At 41.5% G+C, this 23,823-nt stretch overlaps 1 protein-coding gene across 2 annotated transcripts in view; it reads right to left on the reverse strand.

Annotated features, from left to right (window-relative positions):
* Window positions 1–10,016, reverse strand: part of kif26ab (kinesin family member 26Ab) — a 205,716-nt gene extending 195,700 nt beyond the window's left edge. The window contains exons 1-2 of one of the 2 annotated variants that reach the window (XM_072269687.1): window positions 9,447–10,016; window positions 8,714–8,962 (exon numbers count right to left, since the gene is read on the reverse strand). In XM_072269687.1, the coding sequence (XP_072125788.1) occupies window positions 8,714–8,962; window positions 9,447–9,497 (300 nt within the window). In that variant the 5' untranslated portion in view covers window positions 9,498–10,016. The remainder of the gene's footprint in view (window positions 1–8,713; window positions 8,963–9,446) is intronic. The other variant, XM_072269694.1, reaches the window with a different exon arrangement.
* Between the last annotated feature and the right edge of the window lie 13,807 nt (window positions 10,017–23,823).

A 23,823-nucleotide genomic window follows, 5' to 3' on the forward strand; every position in this document is an offset into this window, starting at 1 on the left:
TTCCAACATGAAGACAACTCTCCCTGCTACTGAAGACATCTTCAAGGGGTGGTGACTCAAGGTGGCAGCATCCACCTTTAAAGGCCCCCACTATCTGGGAAATGTGCTCTTTGCACTGCTATCATTAGGCAGGAGCTTCAGAGCCTGAAGGTCAAAACTCAACAAGTCAGGAAAAGTTTCTTCCCTTCTGCCATCAGATTTATGAATGCTCTCTGAATCCATAACACTGCCCATTATTCACTTTTTACACCATTTATTTATTTTTCATAACTTATATTAAATTTTATGTTCTGCACTGCCCTGCTGCCACAAAACAACACATTTCACAACATATGTCAGTGATAATAAACCTGATTCTAAAGGCAATCTTTGACCAATTTGATTCACACCATGTGCTATTAAAACAATGGCTAAGAACACTGCACACAGCAAAGGCAATGAGACGTGACGACATCCAGGCTACCGTATAGGCTTGAAGACCCTGTCATGCCTGAAGCCAAGTGTTCCAGTACAGAGACAACACAAAAATCTCCCCAAGGATGCAGAAAATTGCCTAGGGGATGTCTTGCCTACAAAAAGCAGGAGATTAGATGCAGGAAGGATGTTTTGAATAATAGGGAAGTCCAGAATTAGGATCTAAAGGAATGGAGGAGCCATTTAGGATTGAGAAAAGGAATAATTTCTTCACCTACGGAATGATGAACCTGTGAAATTCTTTGCCACAGAAAATAGTTACGACAAATCTCTACATATTGAGGAAATATTTAGGTCACTATAGTTCTAAAGGCTAAAGAGGGTGGGATATGGGGAGAAAGCAGGGACAGAGACTATTGAGTTCAGATGATCAGCAATATAAAGGGAACGGGGCTCCATTTCTGCCACATATGGACTGCTCTAATCTTATTTACCCCCACCAATATACTTGTAATAATCTTTGGTGAATTGTTTTTCCTTTTTTCTCCCGCCTTACATCTGGAGCAATGGCTAGCTCCAGATGTGGTTAGCTAACTGGATGCAGATAAGGAACTAACACTTCAGCCGTCCTGGCTGGTGGCCTGGTTACTGTATCAATTGTGGTAACACAGAGCAGTGAAACAAAAGTAAACATAAGATAAGGGGAACCAATTATTCCTTGCCAAAGCACACCTCTTTTCTGCAGGCCATGTAGTAGAACAAGTATTAAAACTGGAGAAGACTAGAGCATGTTGAAATGAAAACTACTATTTAAAGTGCATAGTGAAAATAAATCTGTAAACAGACTTGCATAAATCTGCCTGGTAAACAGAGCCTTTTACTGTTAATGCTGTTTAGTGACTCAGTGCAATGTTTTAATCATAACAATCTTAAAAAAGGTTTCCACTAATTTTGCTGAAAAATACTTCAGTTTGAACACTGATTGCTGATTGCTTCATTGAGAAATTGCTGGAGGACTTCCTAAGTCTAATAGAGTGAAGAAGTCAATTAACGATAGGAAAGATTGCTATCAACAGAAGATGCTTCAGTAATTTTAACTACAACTGTTTAATTCGACTTATTTAAAGATCCCCTTTTTTGAAAGAATCCTAAATAAGCTTCTCGCTCATAAAAGAAGCATTATTTTCAACAATGCTTTGAACAGTGTACAAATCCGCACAATCACTTTACATGGTTATAATCAGCACAGATAAGCAAATACGCTTAAGCCTCCGATGCGTACTTCTTTGTGTAACCATGTCTGTTGGGTAAATAATATTAGGAAAAGGTACAATTTTGGCTTGCATCTGCTTCACTGTTTGAGCTCATATTTCATTGTTTCAACTGTGTTCGTTGGTTCACTCTCATGTGGCCATCTTCACCCAGAAAAGTTCCCTTCCACCCGTTTTGCTTCAGGTCAGGGCTTCGAAACCTTATACTTGAATTCAAAAACAACTTTAAGAAAGGTCACCAGGGTTCCAAGAACAATACAAAAGGTTGTAGATTGCTGGAGCTTATAAATGCAGAACACCAGCGTGAAATTCGAAGTAAAAGGGCCTCAAGCGATCTCCAAACTGTTGTAAAGGAATTAGGAAATTATTGTAAACCATGTCTATGACAGCTGTTAAATAAATGGTTAATTTTTGTCATAATTTTCCTGTTGGTTGAGCTGTTCTACAAATGTGAGGTACAGCAAAATGCTCCATAACAAGGGCATAATACCCATAACTCTCCCCGAAATGATCCTCAGACGTAATTCTTTGTGCTTAATACTGAAGAGACCAAGAAGGGTGTAGATTTGGTCATACTTTCACTATTCGCAGTTTAAAAACTAAGTGAAGCTGATCGTCAGCAGGACGGAGCTGTACAACCAGATAACTCCAGTAGGGAAACACATCAGTCCTTCTGCTTCTCTCAGGATTGATGCCCCTTTAGAATCTAATCCCCACCCATCCTCTCTCCAGCATCGTCGCCAACAAAGGGGCTGAACCTTTCAGGCTTGACCCACCCCGCAAGCAGCAACCGAAGTAAATACTATTAAATCAAAAGGAAATGGAGGATGCCATTTCCCAGAGAAAAAAATAGCTTCTTCGCTGTTATTCCCTCATCCAGAGTGAACGACCATTGGGCTGAACTAGGTGAGCTCACTCCTGATCCCTGCACTTGATGCCAGTGCAGCCGACCTCCTGATCCCTGCACTTGATGCCAGTGCAGCCGACCTCCTGACCCCTGCACTTGATGCCAGTGCATCTGACCTCCTGACCCCTGCACTTGATACCAGTGCATCTGACCTCCTGAACCCTGCACTTGATGCCAGTGCATCCAACCTCCTGACCCCTGCACTTGATACCAGTGCATACAACCTCCTGACCCCCGCACTTGATACCAGTGCATCTGACCTCCTGACCCCTGCACTTGATACCAGTTCAGCCGACCTCCTGACCCCTGCACTTGATGCCAGTGCATCTGACCTCCTGACCCCTGCACTTGATACCAGTGCATCTGACCGCCTGACCCCTGCACTTGATACCAGTGCATCTGACCTCCTGACCCCTGCACTTGATACCAGTGCCTCTGACCTCCTGACCCATGCACTTGATGCCAGTGCATCCGACCTCCTGACCCCTGTACTTGATACCAGTGCATCTGACCTCCTGACCCCTTCACTTGATACCAGTGCATACGACCTCCTGACCCCTGCACTTGATACCAGTGCATCTGACCTCCTGACCCCTGCACTTGATACCAGTGCATCCGACCTCCTGACCCATGCACTTGATGCCAGTGCACCCGACCTCCTGACCCCTGCACTTGATGCCAGTGCAGCCGACCTCCTGACCCCTGTACTTGATACCAGTGCATCTGACCTCCTGACCCATGCACTTGATGCCAGTGCATCCGACCTCCTGACCCCTGCACTTGATACCAGTGCAGCCGACCTCCTGACCCCCGCACTTGATGCCAGTGCATCCGACCTCCTGACCCCTGCACTTGATACCAGTGCATCTGACCTCCTGCTCCACCCATGAACCAGGGCTTAAGCACTATTGTGCTGGTCAATGGACATTTTGCATTCAGCTCCTCAATTATATGCCAGCTATAGATGGCAAATGTAATGTACTTACATAACTAGTTCATTTTCTTCTCTTTACATTATTGAATGCTTCAAGTAATTTTTGTCATTTAAATGTGTTCTCAAGTAGGGTTTTTTCATTTTTTTATTATTTAGATGCATTTGAAATATGATAAATCTTTAAATATTCGGGCAGTTGCCATATTCAGGCAGGTGGGGCTCATCAGTTTTGAACGGCGACCCACCTCAGAGAAGGAACACTCTGGTTTTAAACCTCTGCTGTCTTGCGGCAAATACCCACCCATGGGAAAGGCTCGGGGAGTAAACCCCGAGGAAGAGATAGGAATTGGGGTCCCTAAGGCAGTTTGATGTTGTTTACAACTTCACTCTGGCAACCTCTGCAACAACACTGGTGCCAAGTTGTATCAGCGCTTGCCCTTCCCTTGGACTACGTCAGTGACGTGGAGAGAGGAAATACACTACATGGGCAACAACGGGTTCTTCAAATCTTCCCACCCAGGCTTGCGCCCTGGAGAGGACCTAGTCCACCCGTGATCCCCTGGGATGGACAGTTGCCTACTACTGCAGTCTTTGGTGACAATAAGCTTTTAAAAGAGCATCATGTTGGCCTGAAGTAAAACTTCAGGATCAGCCACAGAGAGCACCATGATTGTCAAAAGAGTGCCTGTGGGACTAGAGTGTGTGATGAACGTGAGGAACAGACCAGATTGAACATGAGCTAGCCCAGTATTCAGTGACATATCTGCAATTACACCGTTCCCATCAGTATGTTCAATGCGGCTATATCCATGAACCAAGGAGTGGATTACAATTGATATCATTTTCATCAAAATCACAAATAGTCTCCCTTAGTTCCATAAATGCCTGTACTTCTAAGATTATTTAAAGTAATCCAGAAGTACAATGTGAAAATGTTGTTTGCATCACTGAGTCAGCATTGAACCAGAGTGATGTAGGCCTCCATTCCATTGGGTGCTGGCATGGCTCTTTGTTTTACCACTCTGCTCAGAGTAGCTGTTGGCTGAACAGATTTCCGAAACAGAACAAGGAGCAGTGCCATTAAACTCTCCTCATTTCCCTCATGATAGTTTTGCTGGGAGCTCTCTTACATTAGGAAGGATAGGGAGGCAAAAATGTGCCGAGGACAGTCGACAGGAAAATTCCTCTATTTTAAAAAGCTTTATATTTTTTGCTAAGAATTTCTTCCATTCTCCCCCCAAACCTTGTTGCTTGCCCAGCAGTGAGGATCCATGCTCTTCATTCAGTGATACAAGTGACATTTCCACATTTTACAAATCGCATAAGTTACAGAATTCCAGAAGCACTTATATTTATATATTGAAGCCATACAGTCCAACATGCCCCTCCTAACTGAGGAAGTAAAGAAAGACCGGGGTATGATTACATAAACGTCTGAAAGTGGCAACTTGAGTAGACAAAGAGGTGAAGAAGATGTTTTGCATTCCTCAAACACAGCACTGAGTGTCGGTGTTGGGACATCTTGTTACAGCTACGTAGAGAGTTAATGAGACCACACCTGGAATATTCAGTGCATTTCTGGTCACCATATATGTGATTAAGCTAGAGAGGATACAAAAAAAGGATTGACAATGATGTTGCCAGGACTGGAGGACTTGAGGTATGAGGAGACACTGGATAGGCTGGGGACTGCTTTCTCTGAAGCAAAGGAGGTTGAAGGGTGAACTTAACTATAAAATTATGATGAGCTTAGATAAGTTAGGTAGTCACAATCTTTTTCCCACAGTAAGAGAGTCTAAAACTAGAGGGCACAAGTTTTTGATGAGAGGGGAAAGAAGTGAGTGGTGGATATATAAAATAAGCTGTCAGTGGAGGTGGTAGAGGGAGGTATATTTATCATGTTTAAAAACAATGGACAGGTTCCCGGACAGGAAACATTTAGAAATACATGGGACAAAGGCAGGCGAACAGGCCTCACTCCAAATGGCACTTTACAATCAGCATAATTGAAATGGGCCAAAGGGCCTCTTTCTATATTACTCCAGGACTCCATAATTGTTCCAACTCAGGAAAGGAGAAAATCCATGCAAATTACAAATGATCTCAAATTACAGCTGATCTTTGTAGACTAAAGAAAAATACTGATAGTGATTAAAAACAACCCATGACCCAGCCATCCCACCAATCTGACAGAAACAGCTGGAGGTTCAAAGATGCAGATGATCTAAGTTCGATAGCCAGTCAGAGTGGAGGTAACTGGCTAATCTTCCTGTCAGTCAAATTTGGTGACCACATTGCTATAAGTAACTGATTCTGAATTTATGCGCTTTAACTATATAACTTTGTTTATGGTGTCATAAAATGTTTGCTGTAAGCCATACACTTTATCAATTTCTAATTCATGGCAGAGCCAGTGTAGCCTATAAAACAGAGCATAAATAAATTATTGTTTCAATTATTTTAATGAAAACTAAAAGTGTAAGAAATGGTCTGTAATCACAGCTATGTTTAAATTCTATATTGCACATAATTATAATTTTTACTATTTTCAAGCGGTTTTGACCAGCCACTAATTCACATTCAAATCCTTGACTTTTTTTCATCAGGTAACACTTTCTAAAGTAAAAAATATCAGAATTCCTTGCAGTTACGATGTATGAAAATGATTTTCACTATCGTTGCCAGAAGATTTAGCTGACCTATGCAAGCCTTTGCATATCAATTACAACCCTTCAAAATCATAGCAACTGCATCAGTTCAATAGAAAACAACTTGTTTATTGAAAGGACAATGTCAATAAATCATTACGGATGTGCTGATTTTACTAGCTCTCTGTTCAAGGCAATAAATCAGTGGATAAATATAAGTAATACACAGGAAAAATACTACTAACTTCCTGTTCTATGGAGATCTGGAAGTTGAACTTTTGGGTGTAAACTGTTTCCTTGCATAATCATCCTAATAATCCAGCATCCTATCTGTTTTTGTCATCAACTACTGCACGGAACAAACCTTTGTATCCAATCACTATTTTATTAGTGGTCTACTGAAAAAAGGTAAGTGAAAATTGTACAATATCAAAAAGTAAGAAAATAAAAAATCCTTATTTTTCACTGGAGGATGTAAGCATTAGCCACTTAATATTTATAGACCGGCCTAATTTCAAAAATACTTCATCACTTCATGCTCATACCCTTAAATGAATGACTATATTTTGTTGCCTACTAGAATATGTCTTGTCATACCTCAATGTTCTGTTTTGTGATGGAAAGTGAATGGAAAACCTTGCCATAGTAATAGTGCCTTTTCAGTTACTTGTCATACAGCCCAATGCATAATTTCTTCAAACCACATATCCATCCACCAAAACAAGAGAGTACTCCAATCCAAGTACAAGATGATTTCAAAGCCATTGTTGAAAGATCCTGTGATTATTTGGGCAAACAAAGTGTATTCATTCAACCTTTATTTTGTTTGGGGGGGGGGAATAGCTACATTATTTAAGTATACAATATTAGGGGTACTGGGCTTGAAGGAGAGGTTGAACACGCCTGTATAGTATTGAATTTCAACAGTAAAGAGTTTGGTTGTGGGTTACTAAACTGAAGAAAAGGGCAGAGTCAAGTGTATAACTTCAGAGAATAAGCCAGTTGGTTCAAAGGAGCATATGCCTAACTAGGCTGAGTTTCTGTTTAACTTTCAAAACACAATATTGCTGAGGAGTTGACAAAAATATATTTTACCCATTTATTTCAGAAACCAGCCACATTTTGAAGACATAAAACAACAAAGGACATCCATTTGCCTTTATAAATAGTTTGATTAAAATATCCAACCACAGTGGACTTTACTTCAGAATCAACATCAATATGAAGGTGAAAACAGTGCTGTGATCATTTTTTCTTGGAAATAAAAGGTCAAATGCATCATTCAACCCTACTCCGCTCTACCACCAAACAAGAAGGACCACACAAGGTGGTCTTGAGAGAAGAGTCTCCTCATTTGAACACCTGCCTCCCAGAATGAGCTCTTTCCCATGACTAATGTCGTCCTTCAGTGACATGAACAGATAATGCCCCGATTATAATTCAGAAGAATTTGTTCATTGTGCACAGGTAGAGGAGTCAGCGGTGTCTAATTCTGCACAATGGAATAAAGTAAGTTTCTGTGACAGTTGATGGCAGAAGTGTAGACAGAACATTTAGCCAAAACAAATGAAATTTAAGATTGGTACCAGACCTTCAGGGTAGATCAGATCAAAACCCTGAAATATGGCATTATAATAGTTTGAACCTCTAATAAAGGTCGTTTTTGTGTGGGTAACCTTGGGTGGAACTTCGTTTCCTATTAGAGAACACACATGGTGTATGTGGGTGGGAGTGTACGGTGGGGGTTCTTTGATTCCTCAACGTAAGAAACGCTTAAGCACATTATTTCAATTGCTGCAAAATGAGTTTGTGCTACTAAATGAAACATTTTTCGCCCTGTCTCAAATCCTTGGATTTTCAGTCACATGCGCCAACCAACTGAAAGATCAACGCAATTAGTGAAAATCGATTGCAGGAAATTGTCCTCTTTTTCAATCCAAAGGAGTACGCATTTGCCTGACCGCCTCTCACAGGGTGCCTTTGCGGCGGTGTCCTGCCGGGGTAATCCCCACACGACACCCCATCCTCACCTCTAACGTGTACCTAACGAGCCACGGTCACCCGACTCTCCCACTGGGGAGTTCGTGACGTTGAGACGAGACCCTGCAGTAAGAGGCCGCTTTGGTTTTGTTTGCTGAGGGATGGATGCCTGCTTCTCACCCTGAGGGGAGGCTGTCAGACAGTTCCGTGGTCTCCCGTCTGCAACGCGCCACCGGCGCGTACAGCTCACGTCAGTCGGTGGCTCGGTCCCACCGCCCACGCTGCGACTGCTCTTGAGCGCTTTATCAGTGCTCTGGTTCTATCCGCTCGTCAGATTCACATATTGAGCGACTACTGACGCGTCAACTCCCGCTCTGCGGTCTGCGAGCAGAGAAGAAATAGGAGCGTGGCGAGGCACGCCAAGAGATCTCAGTGTAAAACAAATCAAATCCTGTAGCTACTGCCAGATGCCAAGAGTTGGAGACAGCCAAGGATAGGGGTTCTGTGCAGATGGGCAGCAGTGCCAGTGGGCTGATTTTATTTAGTTATTAACTCATACCTTGGTGGACCCGGGAATGACGAGCTTCATTGCTTGTCTTCTGAGCTCTGCCAGCTTGGCTTGGCAGTTCTTACACCAAGCTCCCTTTTCCTCCTTCTCGAAGGGACATGACTCCATCCCGGAGACGGCCCCTGCCCCCTCCGGAGCGGGTCGGTTGCCACAGTGATCCTCCTCCACCGCCTGCAACCTCTTCTTGAGGCCGGACTCCTGGGGCACCGCCGTCCCCTTGCTTGGGCATCCATCGAGCACCTATGAACCGGGCAGAGAAGACAGAGGGAAAGGCATTGTAAGATGTGCTGGACCCCTTTAACCTTTGCAATGGAGTGCACGACAAACTGAAGATCGACCGAATGGAATAACAGTTTGATATGTTGTTAACCCTGCTCTCAAACTATCGCCAGTATACCAGAGCCATTCATTCAGCATTGGCAACATACGCCTGTAAGTTAAGTCTGGTTCATAACAACGACCCTATTGCTGAGTTTAAATACACTCTGGCAAAAGTGTTGCTAATGGTTGGTCATCAAAGTAAGGGATCTTCCAGGTTAGGGGGCATCGGAAAGCAAATCATGTTTTCTCATTCTGTGTCTCACAACTTAAATGTCCTCTTCCATTGTGTCGCTTGCAACACAGCAAATTTAGACCCGATATAAGTCAGACCTACCTGAAACGTTTCCTCAACCTTACACACAACCAAGTACAGGAACTCTCGGCCACAGCCTGAAATACTTACTGGCAGTCTGCGAAACGCCGGCTCCAGCGAGTGAGATTTGCTCCCTGGCATTGTGAATCAAGTCACTTTCGGTTAGTTCAGGAACACATTAAGTAGCGGCCAAAGAGAGAGAAACTACAACGGTGACAGGTCCCGTCTCTCCACTGGAAAGTGTGAATTCATTTCAACGGCACAACTGGCACCGAATGCAGTCAGTTTCTCATTATCAGGAGGGTAATTGTTTCTAAACTACCCTGACTTTTCAATTGCCCCTGAAAAGCTTAACCCGACATTTGATCATTTTGGGCCTCCCCGTCCGTCCATCATCCATGTCCTAAAGGGGACAAGAGTAAGTTTGAGTATCAAGTTTGTGTGGGTCCGGGGAAGCGACAGCGTGCCTTGGAGTGGGTGGAGCACAAATTGATGAAAACCACTGATCGGCTCAGGAGTTCCCGTGACTGACAAATAGCTCAAATAGCACAAACCCGCAATAACTTTAAACTGACACTATTAACTTTCAAACGGACAAGCTTGGCGAATTCACACGTAGTTGTTTCCAGTGATAAAACAACCGTGAATTGTCCGTATGACCCAAGTCCTCGAGCAAAGTGCGAACATCTCTGAAGAAAGTCATTTCAGAACCTGCGAAGGCGTCAACAAACCCTGGTTTTGTTCCACTCTGACACTCACTGCTGCAATTGCTATTCAAAGCGGAACCTTCCACAGATCGCCACAATCAGACAGGCATACCCTGAGAGTGCCCGCGGTGGCGCTTTGGTGAATTTTAACTATGCACATGAACAATCTACTCGAAACAGAGCTGTAAATTCAGTTCTACCTGGGTTCGAATTGCCGCTTTACTTCATTTTGACCTTGATAGCACTGACTTTAATCTGTGCTAGGGCTGAGTTGTATGCCTGTGTGTGCGTGCGTGCGTGTGATTCTTTTTGTGGTAATACTTTTTGACTAAGTGATGCTTGTTGTATGGGTTATGTGATCTCATCCACTCAACCAAGAATCTTGCAGAATGCAAAACAATTAAAATATACTGAAAGCCAACTTAAACTTTTGAGTCTCGACCTGTCATTTTGTATTTTTTTGTGTTAATCTGGGCTACAGAATTGTTCATTATTTGTTCCTGTAACGACCTGCGCTGAGAGGGGTCGTTCCTGTAGTTACAGCGCCACCTGTTGGCCGTAGATCTGATCCGCACAGGACCAAATTCTTATAGAGGGCCAACGAGCTTCGCGGCAAATAAGCTTGGTATTCGTAGAGAGAGAAGGAAAAAACTGGGTCAGAATTTGGTCAGCGTGGAAATGATTGGGCACTCAGTACACTATAACTGGAATTTAAGAAAACGCTTTACAGGACAGAGTGAGTTGGCAAAATTGTACTGCACTTGTTTGAGGTCACATGCCCATGAGCATTTTACAACATTGGGGGAAGTATTCTTTCAAAACCAAACAGAAAAGCAAAGGACCGTTTTCAACATCGGAAGTCTGATTATGAAACGTCTATCCAGAACCTTTCACTAAACGATGTAAAGTATAAGTATAAAGGTGATTCCCGATGAACACGTGCAAATGCCAGATTCCATTCAATATTTCAATGTCAGTGTAAAAACCTACTCTTTCTGTCTACAACACCCGACCGAACTGGGCCATACTTTGCTGTATCTAAACTGTGAGTTAACACGCTGATGGGACATAAAAGTTGTGGAATTTCTACTTCTCACGCAAAGGACTGCAATGAGCAGACTGGAAGATTGGAAATCGTCAAGTGCTGTATAGCGATGCGTGTATTAGAATGCCTTGTGGGTACGGTTGAGTCTGACATCGGGACTGGACTCAGCAACAAAGAATGGACAGGTGTCCAGTACGAAAATGGTATAACTATGAGACGCCTGCTTAAAATAGGTGTAGAATTCATTTCAAGTCGCACGTCTTTCTAAAACGTACCATTTTAGCCGCATCGTGTGTCTCGCAGCATTATTTGGTGTGTGTAACGGAAACCATTCCCCCATTGACCGTCTGTTAAATTACAATGAATTCACAGACCGGCGAGTAGAAAAACAAACGTAGCTCTGTGCTGGGGCGAAAGCTACAAGAGAATCTTCCCATGCAAGCAGACAATACAAAAACTTTACTCGTAATCTTAACTTTAATGGGAAACTTCGGCTTAAAGCGGAAGGGTAACAAAACGCCCAACAGATTTATAAATACACTTGTGACTCGGTCACAAATCCAGATTTCACATGTCAGAGCAAATCCACATTAGATCTCTCTCTGGGACTGCTTTTGCACTCACTGTAGCGAATTAACACTGCAGAGTTGGTCTTACAATGTTAAACCAAAACGGTATATTTTGTATTGTATGGCTGAAGCACCACGCAGCCGTGCACAGTAAGTGACCATACAGGCGCTCCCTGCTGCTCCGGGCTGCCGCTGTCGGCGGTCTCCGGGCTGAACGCCTTCCCGGGGCTGCTCCAGTCAACGCGCTCATTAGCGGACGCGTGCTCGGCTCCAGCTTTGAGCGCGCCCCCGCGTTGCCAGACTCTCAGAGAGTGGCCCTGGGGTGTGAGATGGGGCGAGGGCGAGATGCTTTAAGTGCCCAAATCCCCCCATTAAATGTCCACAGATGTCTGTGCCCGGGTCAAACCTGCCGCCTACCCTCCCTCCCTCCCGCCTCTCTGCGCGCCACGGGCACTGTCAGCACACGTGCATCAGCACTGCGTCCACTTGCTTTCAATCGACGCCGCTAATCTCTGCGCGCACCCATCTGTACCCTGTGCTACAGCACACCGGCTTGTTACGTGCCTTAGTGATGGAGCTGCGTGTGCACAAAATTGCTCCACCCAGTGATCGCGGTCCCGCTCCGGGCGCGCTCCCGCACACACCTCCTCTACATTACACGCCACTTTTTGGTTCTTACACAATTAAAATCCATAAGTCTGATGTCCCCCCCCCACGGTGTCTGTTTTCTTCACATGGTTCCTTGTGATATTGTTATGGCGTGAACAATGGAACATTATGAAATTAATACAGATCTGGAATTTCAATTGTTTTATTCCCAGTGCCCCAGCCACCTGAAGTCGCGGCTACTTACCTGATGAATATGTACACAGCGAACACAACCCTCCGCTGCCACGTCTACTCGGGCCATTTTAATTGCCGAGAAGTTCATATCAAACTCCGTGAAGCAACAGAGCAAAGATTTTCAAACAAATATGAACTGTCCCGGGTGGCGTTCCTTCTGGCGCAAAGCTGACTGAATTGTAATCTGGAAGCTGAAGTGTTCAGATGGTATCGGTTAAAGATGAGGGGTTCGTAGTTATTATCAATATTTCCGATATTGTAACATCATCGAGCCCGCAGAGAGTCATAAATAATTTCAGAGCACACACTTAAACAATTTTAGTAATGATGGAGTTTTATTAAATGAAGATAACCGAAGCCTGCCGTTTTTTAAAAAAAAGATAGGTCACAACGTAACATTGGAGAACACTCACCTTGTGTTTCCTCCTTAAAAGGTGACTGGTGAATCCAAAAATAATGTCAGAGTCCAGGCAAAAGGTGCCGATTTCCAGTAAGTTTGTGCTTTTTCTGGGAGGGGACCCTGGTGTTGGTTGGGAAGACATGGTGTTCTGCGATCTTCGAGCTTGGTCCCCGAGCCTCACCCCGGTACAGCCTCATTCACTCCGCCGTGACATGCTGGCTGCCACAGCCTGTTCCATACCCGAGCATGCCGCACAAAATCCCGCTAATCCTCAATCAGATAGAATCCGGTCTCTCTACCACTCCCCTTGCTAATGTCCCGCCAGGGTAGTCTAATCCAGAAGCGAATCTTCTTGCATCCACTTGTCCCTCTGAGTGAAAAATCATCAATATCCATTAGCAAATCTTCAGAATATCCTCGGTTTCTTCTTCCCGCGGGGTAAAAGATGCGTTCCAAACGCGGGGAACAACTCCTTGGATCTCTGCCTGTGTGCTGCGCAGAACTAAAGGTTCCGCTGTGGATTGAGAGAAGTCAGGCATGAACACAGTGAAGTTATCTTTTTTTTGTGTGTGGACGGCAGTAAGCTCTCCTCACATCACATCATTCAGTGATGTGAATGAGGAAAAGCTGCATCCCTTTAAAGTGTGCTAATTGTTGGCTGACAGCCTGGAAATGTGCTGCTGGAGATGGACTCCCGGTGACTCCAGAGAAGCCAATCCCACTGTGGCCAGCTAGGTGACATAGACTACTGACAGAATGAAATCGATTTAGCTCTCTATCTCGGAAAAGAATATGGCATATTCTTATGAAGCTTTCATCGACACTTGCAATTCCAACCCCTAAAGATTCGACCCCTTATGCTGCGAAAAAGGCATACGTTTATTGGGTTTTTGGATTAATCAATAATGTTCTGACTAGTGTAAACATAATTTGCATTCTATCAGGTTTCTCCTCAGTGGTTAAGATTTCCAATCAGAATGATAGGGAAAAGAGGCTATTCCATTTGATTGCGCTCAATTGCAGTAATTTACTGAACCGCTTCTTTTATAAATGTGAGGTAGGAGTTTAATTGTAAAATAATCTAACACTGCTGCAGCGCCATGCCCTGTCAGTTATTTATCACTACGGAATATCTGCAGCATATTTTCTTTAGAGAAAAAATAATAAGGGTTAAGGCAATGCTGCATGTCTTGTCGACGAAAGCTGGGCAAAATGATAACAGGAGAGCAATCGCAAAGTTATTAACACTCTCTGCGTTCGTTGTTCCAAATAAAGTAAAACATCAACGAATCGATTGTCCACAAAGCCTATTAGAGTAGATAAAGTCCATTATTTATATGTTTTGAAAGCGATCCTCAGACATTAACATTAGTCTGTTAATAAATATCTTATCACCCGGACACAGAGCACTAGTCCACAGATAACCAGACAGTCATTACCTTTATAATAAAGAAATTTGTGTCAGTGGTTTAAAGAATGTCTCTTTTTTTGGCCAGTGGGTGGATTTGCATGCTCTTGGTGAAATATGTTATTTTAGTTTGCTGGTTGTTTACATAGCAGTCATTTAAGTAACTTATCATTGGATAGGAGTTCACAGCGATTGTTTCAAATTGAACAAAAGATTCATAAAGTGAGTTGACGTTATGCATTGTAAGGCTTGTCTTGCTCACACTGGAACCATGGTAAAGCGCTTGTGAGAGGCAAGAAAGACAAAGTCCTCCCTTCAAGTTGAATTATCTATCGATTTAATGCAAAATCAAGCATTTTACGTTAAAAAAAACACACCCATTCGTTCCGCTACTACCTACTGCTTTCACTTCACACGAGAAATATCTTCATTAGGTCAGAGGTGAACGGGGTTCTGAGTGGTCGGTTACAAAATGTCACCTCCATTAAGGTAGAATACTTACGCACTCTTTCAACTCAGTAGAGAACTTTCTAGCTTTGAGCTCACTTTGCAGTTCTGTCGGAACACGGCAGATGGTATCAATTTAGCATAAATGGTTGAATAAAACCTGCCCCCTTTTCAGTCGTTCTACTGTTCACGCGGCTTTCAGTCTTCAAAAAAAGTATAATGATAGCCAGTGTAAATCTTGCAATAATTGACTGCTGTTTCTTGAGGGCGGAGAGGGGGCGCTCAATGAAAACAGGAAACGCTATGGCATAAGGCGTGAAGCACTTACGGTACATACGTTAAATATTTAATTAAACGTTTGTGCAGTTTATAAATGGTGTCATAGCATTGGTTTAAAGATTTAAAAAAACGCTGCCTTCCTGTACACTAAGTTAACCCACTCTAAACGAACGCCATTGGCGTACAGTGCATTGGAAGATTAGTGTATTCCTTAGCTGCAGCGCAATTTTACATTTAATTTGCTAAAAAAAAATAATAGATTGCAGTCTAGAGGACTCTGGGGAAATCTATGTGACGGAGCCCAAGAATCCATGAAATTCAATGTAATGCACTAATCATGGAAGCATTATTGTATTAATGGCTATAATGCTTGTTTGTAATCCCATCACAGGATGTGGAACACAGTTTCGGTGAAGATGAATCAGATTTAGCTGATCACTGAGTAACTTAATGGTATATATTCAACATTTAGGCTACACATTAATTTGGCTTTAACGACAGGTAAATATGCCACAACCCGTGTGTAAAAATCGCTCCCAACGTTCCTAGACAGAAGTGTGAGAGACGTGTTAGAAATTCACTTCTCAAGAAGCACACAGGCCACATAAACGATAATTAGAATTCTTTGTAAAGATGATTTATCGTGTCTATCATCGTGGTTGAAAAGCCTAGGTCACCGATGAATGCTGATGAAATTCCAAAGATCTGCTCCCTAAAGACTTTCCGCATCTGCTGTCCTCTATGTTGGAAGGAAATAGCCCAGGGCACGCATCTTATTAAAGCGAGATAAAAATGTAGACATTTTGTCAAGCAAAACATTTCTTTGTGCAGCAAAAGTATGCCACCCATACGCACATACACCACAATAGAGTTACAACAACACATCTCTGCGTTTGGTACAATCAAAATGGATTGTTTAATATGATTAATTATTTACAGTAGGCCTAGCAACAGGAAATGTGAACATATTTAAAGCGTATTTGAATGCGTTTGATCAACTATTCAGAGCCCCTGAAGGCCTGAAAGTTCCTCAAAATAAATCTGGTCTAGCTGTATGTTGTTCTTCAGGATAGAGTACTTGAGTTTGATCACACAGAACTGGGATAAGGTAGCCACAGGTCATGCATTCCCAAATACTTCACTTCCAAAATTCATTAAACATAAAGTACACAATTGGCTCAGGTCAAAACTCCGAAAACTGACATTTTCTAATGAACAACAGTTACACGCGTACTTTCAGTTGTTTATGTCCAGTTGGCATGTCATTACTTGCACTGAGTATTTAAATTTACATTTTCTGTTCGCAAGTCATAAAGGGAACGACGAGGAACAGTTTGTAATCCGCGATCTTCCATTTAATTTCCTGTCATCTTAATCGGGTTCCTCCCATCCACAGCTGACGTGCTAGTTTGGTTGACTGTGCAATGCTTCATTTGTGCGGGTTGCTGATAAATCATTAAAGCAGATACCCTAACTTTCATAACTTGTTTTAAAAGGGAAGGGCATCACGCCTTGTTTTGTTTCTCTCATGCGAGCTTGAGTTAAACGATCTCCGACCAAATTGATTTTGTGCTGTTATCCGTAGCACAGGGAACACTTTTTAATTTCGTCGCAATTTAACCATCCGAAAGATGTTACTGTTCCAGATCTCTAGTATAACTGGAGTTCATGAGGCTGCAAAAAAAGGAAAGAGAAATTATTTTGAGGTTTACGTGGCTAATTGGAAGAACCTGGTACCACAATGAAAGGTTAACTGTGCTTTAAGACTGGTTGCGTTGTCATGTACTTAATACTCTTTTTGATAAACGTAGAAACTGTCTTTCCTTTTGAAATTACAGGAATGAAGCACGTTACTGTTTTCCTAAGCTCATTATCCGCCTGAGCCCAGACCATTTCTAAATTACAGTCTATTTTGCTAGCCCCGCTCACTTTTCATGTGGTAGGCCCCTGTTTACTTGGCAAGTCCCTTGAGCTCAGAGATATTTTGTGTATTTGAATATCGCTAAAGCTTTCGAGGCCTAATAAAAAGTTTGAAAAATAATCAAGATGTGTATTCATTAAACTGAGCCATATTATTGTTGGAACGCGGATACGTAATATAGATGGACTGGCGACAGCTTGACGATTCTGCTGGGCGCTGTTGGATTCAGCACCTTGGCCAGCGCTGAACTCGCTCCCTCATCCCCTCCCCCAGTGCTCAATAGAGTATTGAAGCATTAAATGTTAAAGCAATTATACGACCTTCGTAACCTGGGATGCTCCGACCGTATCCAAGCGATTATAAACAATCAATTACAGCGTTTAAATATTGCGTTTACGATCATTTAAATGAATGCTGTTCCAATAAAGCGATATCTCTGTGATAAATGTGCATTACCTTTCACGCTACTTCTTCAATGCTGATTCCATTTGCGGCTTGCTCATATAAGGAGCTGAAACCATTTTATAGAGACATCTTTCCTTATTATATTTTGATATCTTTTCACTTTGCAGTTTAGGTTATTCCAGTTCATTCTTATCATGTCTACAGACATACTGTCAGATTCCATTAGAACATTGCCATACACTGGATAAAATTAAAATAAAACAAAATCATGAAGGACTGTTAATAGAATGGTCTTGAAGTACTGTGGTAAGATAACTGGCAGGCCAGTAGAGAATTGTGAAATAGGAGGAAGAACAAGGAACTGGGAAGGGAAAATAGAGAATGCCCAAGTTAAGAGATGAAAAGGTAAGACATGAGTTGGCAGATGTGTCTTTAAAATTAGTACACAGTAAAACCCCAGAACAAGCAGAAGGATGGTGAAAAATAAGCAGAACAACTCAGAAAAAAGTGAGAAGGCCCAGGAAAATGTGACCATAAAAACAGATCCCATAAAACTAAGCAAATGAGGCTAACAATACGAATACCAGAACCAAACCAACAATCATCATGAGTATCCTTATACTTGCCTGTTAATTATTTCTGTATTATTAACATGCATTGTGAACATTTGTAACTCTAGTGCATTAATGTTACGAATAAGGTAGATTATATATTTGTGAGAGCAATGATGTAGTTTGATTCAATTTCGAAATAATCCTGTCAGAAGTGGCTACTGCAAACTGACTTGAGTGAATGGCGCAAAAAATAAAAGCAGTTGTGAAGCATTTTGAGGTAAAGAGATTAGGCATGATATCTGGACACATTCAGAAAGAAGGGACTAGAAAGAAGGATAATTACTCTCAATATGTAATTGAAAAAGCAGCACAGTCTGGATAGAATAGGTTTGATCTTTAACCTGTTTTAGGATATCTCTGAGGCTTTTAGCAAGAGTGCTTACCATTCTAATTACTTGGCTGAGGAGATAGACCAGAATACACAGCAAAGTAATTTACATTCAGGAAAGGGAATGGCAGTAAAGTGTTACACATTAGGCCAGGATGCTACCAGATGAGCTGGATTCAAGAACCATGTGATCTTACAAGATTCTCCAACTGGAAACTTGCACTTTCTGGTTGTGGAGAAATATAGTGCTGAAAAGTGAAAAAAAAACATCTGCAGATACTGGAAATCCAAAGTAGAAATAGAAAATGATGGAAATACTCAGCATGTTAGACTCAGCCAAACTTATTGAAAAGTGTCAGATGTCAGCTCTTTTTTTTCCCCAGAGAAACACATGGTTTGTGCTTATAGAGATCAGCAATGTAAACTGTACTCTGCCATTAGGCCATTCGTACATCGGTTGGCTTAACTGTGCCTAGCTATCCAAATACATATAAAACTACACAGAGCAATTTTTCATTTTCTGAATCTAGTCATCATTGGTCTGGCTATGCACTGGGAAGGTGACAAGGGTTCTGCTCTTTGGAATAATGCCCATTAAAGTTAGTAAATAGTAATACAGTGCCATATACATGAATTTATTTCCCTAAAAAAGAACCATTTAGTTTTTCAATGGGATCTAAGAGTTTCATACATCTTTACTTACTCCCGAGCAGTTTCCACACTTTAAAGCTGAATTGAAAAGCTTAGTTTGCTATTGTGGAATTTTAATTCATGTTCCCTAAAATTACTAAAAGTCCAGTTCTTTGAATTCAATGACTGGGGCCGCTTCTTTTTACATTGTACATCAACGATTTGGATTATGGAATAGATGACTTTGTGGCTAAGTTTGCTGATGATACGAAGATAGGTGGAGGGGCCGGTAGTGCTGAGGAAACGGAGAGTCTGCAGAGAGACTTGGATAGATTGGAAGAATGGGCAGAGAAGTGGCAAATGAAGTACAATGCTGGAAAGTGTATGGTTATGCACTATGGCAGAAAAAATAAACGGGCAGACTATTAATTAAATGGGGAAAGAATTCAAAGTTCAGAGATGCAATGGGATTTGGGAGTCCTCGTACAGCATACCCTTAATGTTAACTTCCAGGTTGAGTCAGTAGTGAAGAAGGTGAATGCAATGCTGGCATTCATTTCTAGAGGAATAGAGTATAGGAGCAGGGCTGTGATGCTGAGGCTCTATAAGGCGCTGGTGAGACCTCACTTGGAGTACTGTGGGCAGTTTTGGTCTCCTTATTTAAGAAAGGATGTGCTGACGTTGGAGAGGGTTCAGAGAAGATTCACTAGAATGATTCCAGGAATGAGAAGGTTAACATATGATGAACATTTGTCCACTCTTGGACTGTATTCCTTGGAGTTTAGAAGAATGAGGGGAGACTTCATAGAAACATTTCGAATGTTGAAAGGCATGGACAGAGTAGATGTGGCAAAGTTGTTTCCCATGATGAGGGAGTCTAGTACGAGAGGGCATGACTTAAGGATTGAAGGGCGCCCATTCAGAACAGAAATGCGAAGAAATTTTTTTAGTCAGAGGGTGGTGAATCTATGGAATTTGTTGCCACGGGCGGCAGTGGAGGCCAAGTCATTGGGTGTATTTAAGGCAGAGGTTGATAGGTATCTGAGTAGGCAGGGCATCAAAGGTTATGGTGAGAAGGCGGGGGAGTGGGACTAGTTGGGAGAATGGATCAGCTCATGATAAAATGGCGGAGCAGACTCGATGGGCCGAATGGCTAACTTCTGCTCCTTTGTCTTGTGGTCTCTCTTATGGACATAGTCTTTACAGTACACAGCCATGGTTATCATTAAATCTTTCCATGGAATGGGAAATAATCAGTCAGAAATAATCAATAAATCTTTGAGCTGTAGTGACACAGATCAAAGAGAAACCAAAATACAATCTCTGGATATATGACAAAGCAATTAAGCAGGCAGATAAATTACAGAGAATTGATAAAAAGTTAAATAGTATTACGAGTGAAGAAAAATAAGAAATTGACTTTGAATTTTCTAAAACCATCTAAAAATGTACTTTTGAAGTTGAAAGGAGTAGAAAAATGTGAATTGTAACGCTTTAGTTGTTCTACTCATTCAGTCAATTAGTTTCAGAAATTCAGGAATGTTAGTATTTTTTAGTGATGATAAACATTAGGGTAGTTTTTACTCCACTAACAAACTGTCTGGAGCATCAGGTGAGCAAGCAGAGTACTCAATTGTTGTGGAGTAATATATTTTTTAAAAGATGGAAACAAAGTGTAGATAAGGCAACAAAAAGAAGTCTAGCCATAGAAATTTGGTGACCTACTTCTGTAAACAAAAATAGTTCTATCTAATCTAATTTAATTTTTTACCTGAAGTAATTTCAGTTAGAAATCATTCCTGTGTTAAATTGTGCCATTTGAAAAATCAGTGAGGGCACTTCCCATGACAATCTATATTCGTGTGCTTGATGTTTTCCCAGCATCAGGCTTGCAAGTAATGAGATCAGAATTTGCATAATGCCTGTTCACAGCTCTATACAAGTGCTGCTGTAGAGTTTTATTTCAACTATCAACATACAATGCTCAGTTCCCTTTCTTGTTGTTTAAATATATACTCTGCTACACTAGGAGTACTTTTAAGATGTCTTAGAACTTAAGCACTGCTCATACACTGCCTAAAGTCCAGAGAGTGTGCTAAAACTAAGTAAAGTTTTCTCCAATGTTTAGCTGCTATGATACTCATTCAATGGATGGTCATTATGGGACTTACTGGCATGAATGTGGCGAACCACTTCAAATGAATCAAAGGCTCAAGGCAGAAGGCAATGTCATGTCCATAGGCCTATTCCACACAGGTTTCAGAAACACCACATAATATCTGATCCTCTCCAATAAACAATGTATTCATAAGCTGACATTTTCCTAAAACCATTAACATATTGATCAATGACATTTTGTGGAAAGATATTTGGCCTTGCGCTCATTCCTGCACTGCCTACAATCAGTCCAGGTAACTGCAACAGATGTCTGCCAAAGACAGTGGAATAAGTCCATCTATTATCATTACAATGAGAAGAAAGCAATTTTCAATCACTGGAATTTGCCAGAATTATTGACTTACTGCGAGTATCAGCAACTGCTGACTACACGTGTGTGCCCACAGAGCTCACCATAATAAACTTGATCAGCCTCAAATCACAGACGACTGTGAGTCATCAGAAAAATTCTTCTTGGTGGACAACAAGCTTTGAGGCAGCACACATGCTTTCTATATTCTAAAGAAATCTATGCTGCTAGAAAACTTCAGTGACTGCTGGATAGATCATAGAGTCGAAAGTCTACACTCTGCTTCCTTGACAAGGTCAGCCTCCAACGACTTCAGCTGAGAACAGATGCAATAAGAGCCACAGAGCATCCTTCATTATCATACATTATCAAGGACCCACACTATCCAGCCCATGCCCTTTTCTGACTGCTTCCAATGAGAAGATGCAGAAGCCTTAGGTCCCAAACCACCAGGCTCAGGAAGAGTTCATGAGTGCCATCACAAAGAAGGCATGGCAGCACCTCTAATTTCTTAGACATTTGCACTGATTCAACATATCATCTAAAACTTTGATAAACATCTATAGATGCATTGTGAAGAATATACTGGCTGGTTGTATCAGAATCAGAATGAGAATCAGGCTTATTATCATCGGCATGAGTCATGAAATTAGTTAACTTAGCAGCAACAGTTCAATGCAATACATAATATAAAAAAATGGTAAAAATAAATAAATCAGCAAATCAATTACAATATATGTATTGTATATATGTAATTATACAATATATGTAATAGATTAAAATCATGCAAAAACAGAAATAATATATATTAAAAAAGTGAGGTAGTGTTCATGGGCTCAATGTCAATTTAGGAATTAGATGGCAGAAGCTGTTCCTGAATTGCTGAGTGTGTGCTTTCAGGCTTCTGTACCTCCTACCTGATGGGAACAATGAGAAATGGACATGCCCTGGGTGTTGGGTGTCCTTAATTATGGACGCTGCCTTATCACAGCCTAGTATGGGAGCACCAAGCTCTTGAACAGAAAAGCCTAGAAAAAGTAGTGGATATAGCCCAGTCCATCACAGGTTAAACCATCCCAGCATTGAGTACATTTACAAGGAGTGCTATTGCAGGAAAGCAGCATCCATTATCAAAGACCCCCACCATCTAGGCCATGTTCTCTTTTTGCTGCTGCCACCAAGAAGGAGGTACAGGAGCCTCAAGTCCCATACCACCTGGTTCATGAACAGTTATTGCCCCTGAACCATCAGGCACTTGAACCAGAGGAGATAACTTCCCTCTTCCCAACACTGAACCGATTCCATAACCTATGAACTCATTTTTAATGTCGCTACAACTCATTTCTCAACATTTATTGCATATTTATATATTATTATTATTATTGGTAGTAGTAGTATTAGTAGTAGTAGCAGTAGTTTTTTTCTCAACTCAAGCTGGTAAAACTGGAAGTACAGGCATAGCCAAGCACACTCATTTATCAATCGCTAGGAAGTTTTGAACCATTCTAGTTGTTTTTAGTATTGTGGCTTTCTGGAGATTTACATAAATATTGCTGTGTAGGCCTAACTGTTTAATGCTATTGTTTAGTGACTTTGGGATTATTGCGGTATTATTATTGGGACAACGTATACAGAGGTCTCTAACTCTGAGCCAGGCATCGACACTTTCTTGTTGACGTCTAGTCTGCTGTGATCATGGGAATGTCTTCCATGGAGGGTCATTGTCTTACATTGGTTAGCTTTTTTTTCCATAGTGATAATTTCTTCATTTTTCTCGGTTGTGCTTTCATTTAAGTTTAGTGGTGTGTGCTTCTTATCAGAATTTCATATGCTTGCATAGAATGCTGAATCCAGTTTTATTGATGAAATTGTATCCTAGAAGTTTTATCTGACTGTTGTGTAAATTGTTTTATGTCGATTATTCCTCTTCCTCCTTCTGTCCTAGGTAGTGTGTTCAAGTGTACATAGTGTTTTCTAAAATTTGTCATTTCATTTCTTATTTTTCTTTGTAAATTTCCCAGATCAGTTTCAGACAAAAATATTATAAAAGAATATGTCAATATGTGTACAGTGAAAATGATTATTGCCTATTGTTATATTTTTACTATTAAGCTCTACCTGGCAGATTTTCTTAAGCCTTGAAGTAAATTATGTTGGAAGTTTTCCCTTTATTACACTCTGGTCTATTTTATTTGCTTGTTGGTATCTCAGATAGTTATATGCTTCATCTCATCCATTGGTTGTGTGGCATTCTGTTGCTCTGTTTTGTATTCTATAGGCTCCATAGCACCTTTCCTTACGTTTAATGTTCTGCACTTACCAAGTCCACTGTTCATGTTTACATCTTTAGAAAATACCTCTACTATTTGAACGAATTGCTTTAGCTTTACTGATGAAGGAGTGT

This window comes from Mobula birostris, chromosome 1 (genome assembly GCF_030028105.1).
Source record: "Mobula birostris isolate sMobBir1 chromosome 1, sMobBir1.hap1, whole genome shotgun sequence".
Taxonomy (NCBI): domain Eukaryota; kingdom Metazoa; phylum Chordata; class Chondrichthyes; order Myliobatiformes; family Myliobatidae; genus Mobula; species Mobula birostris.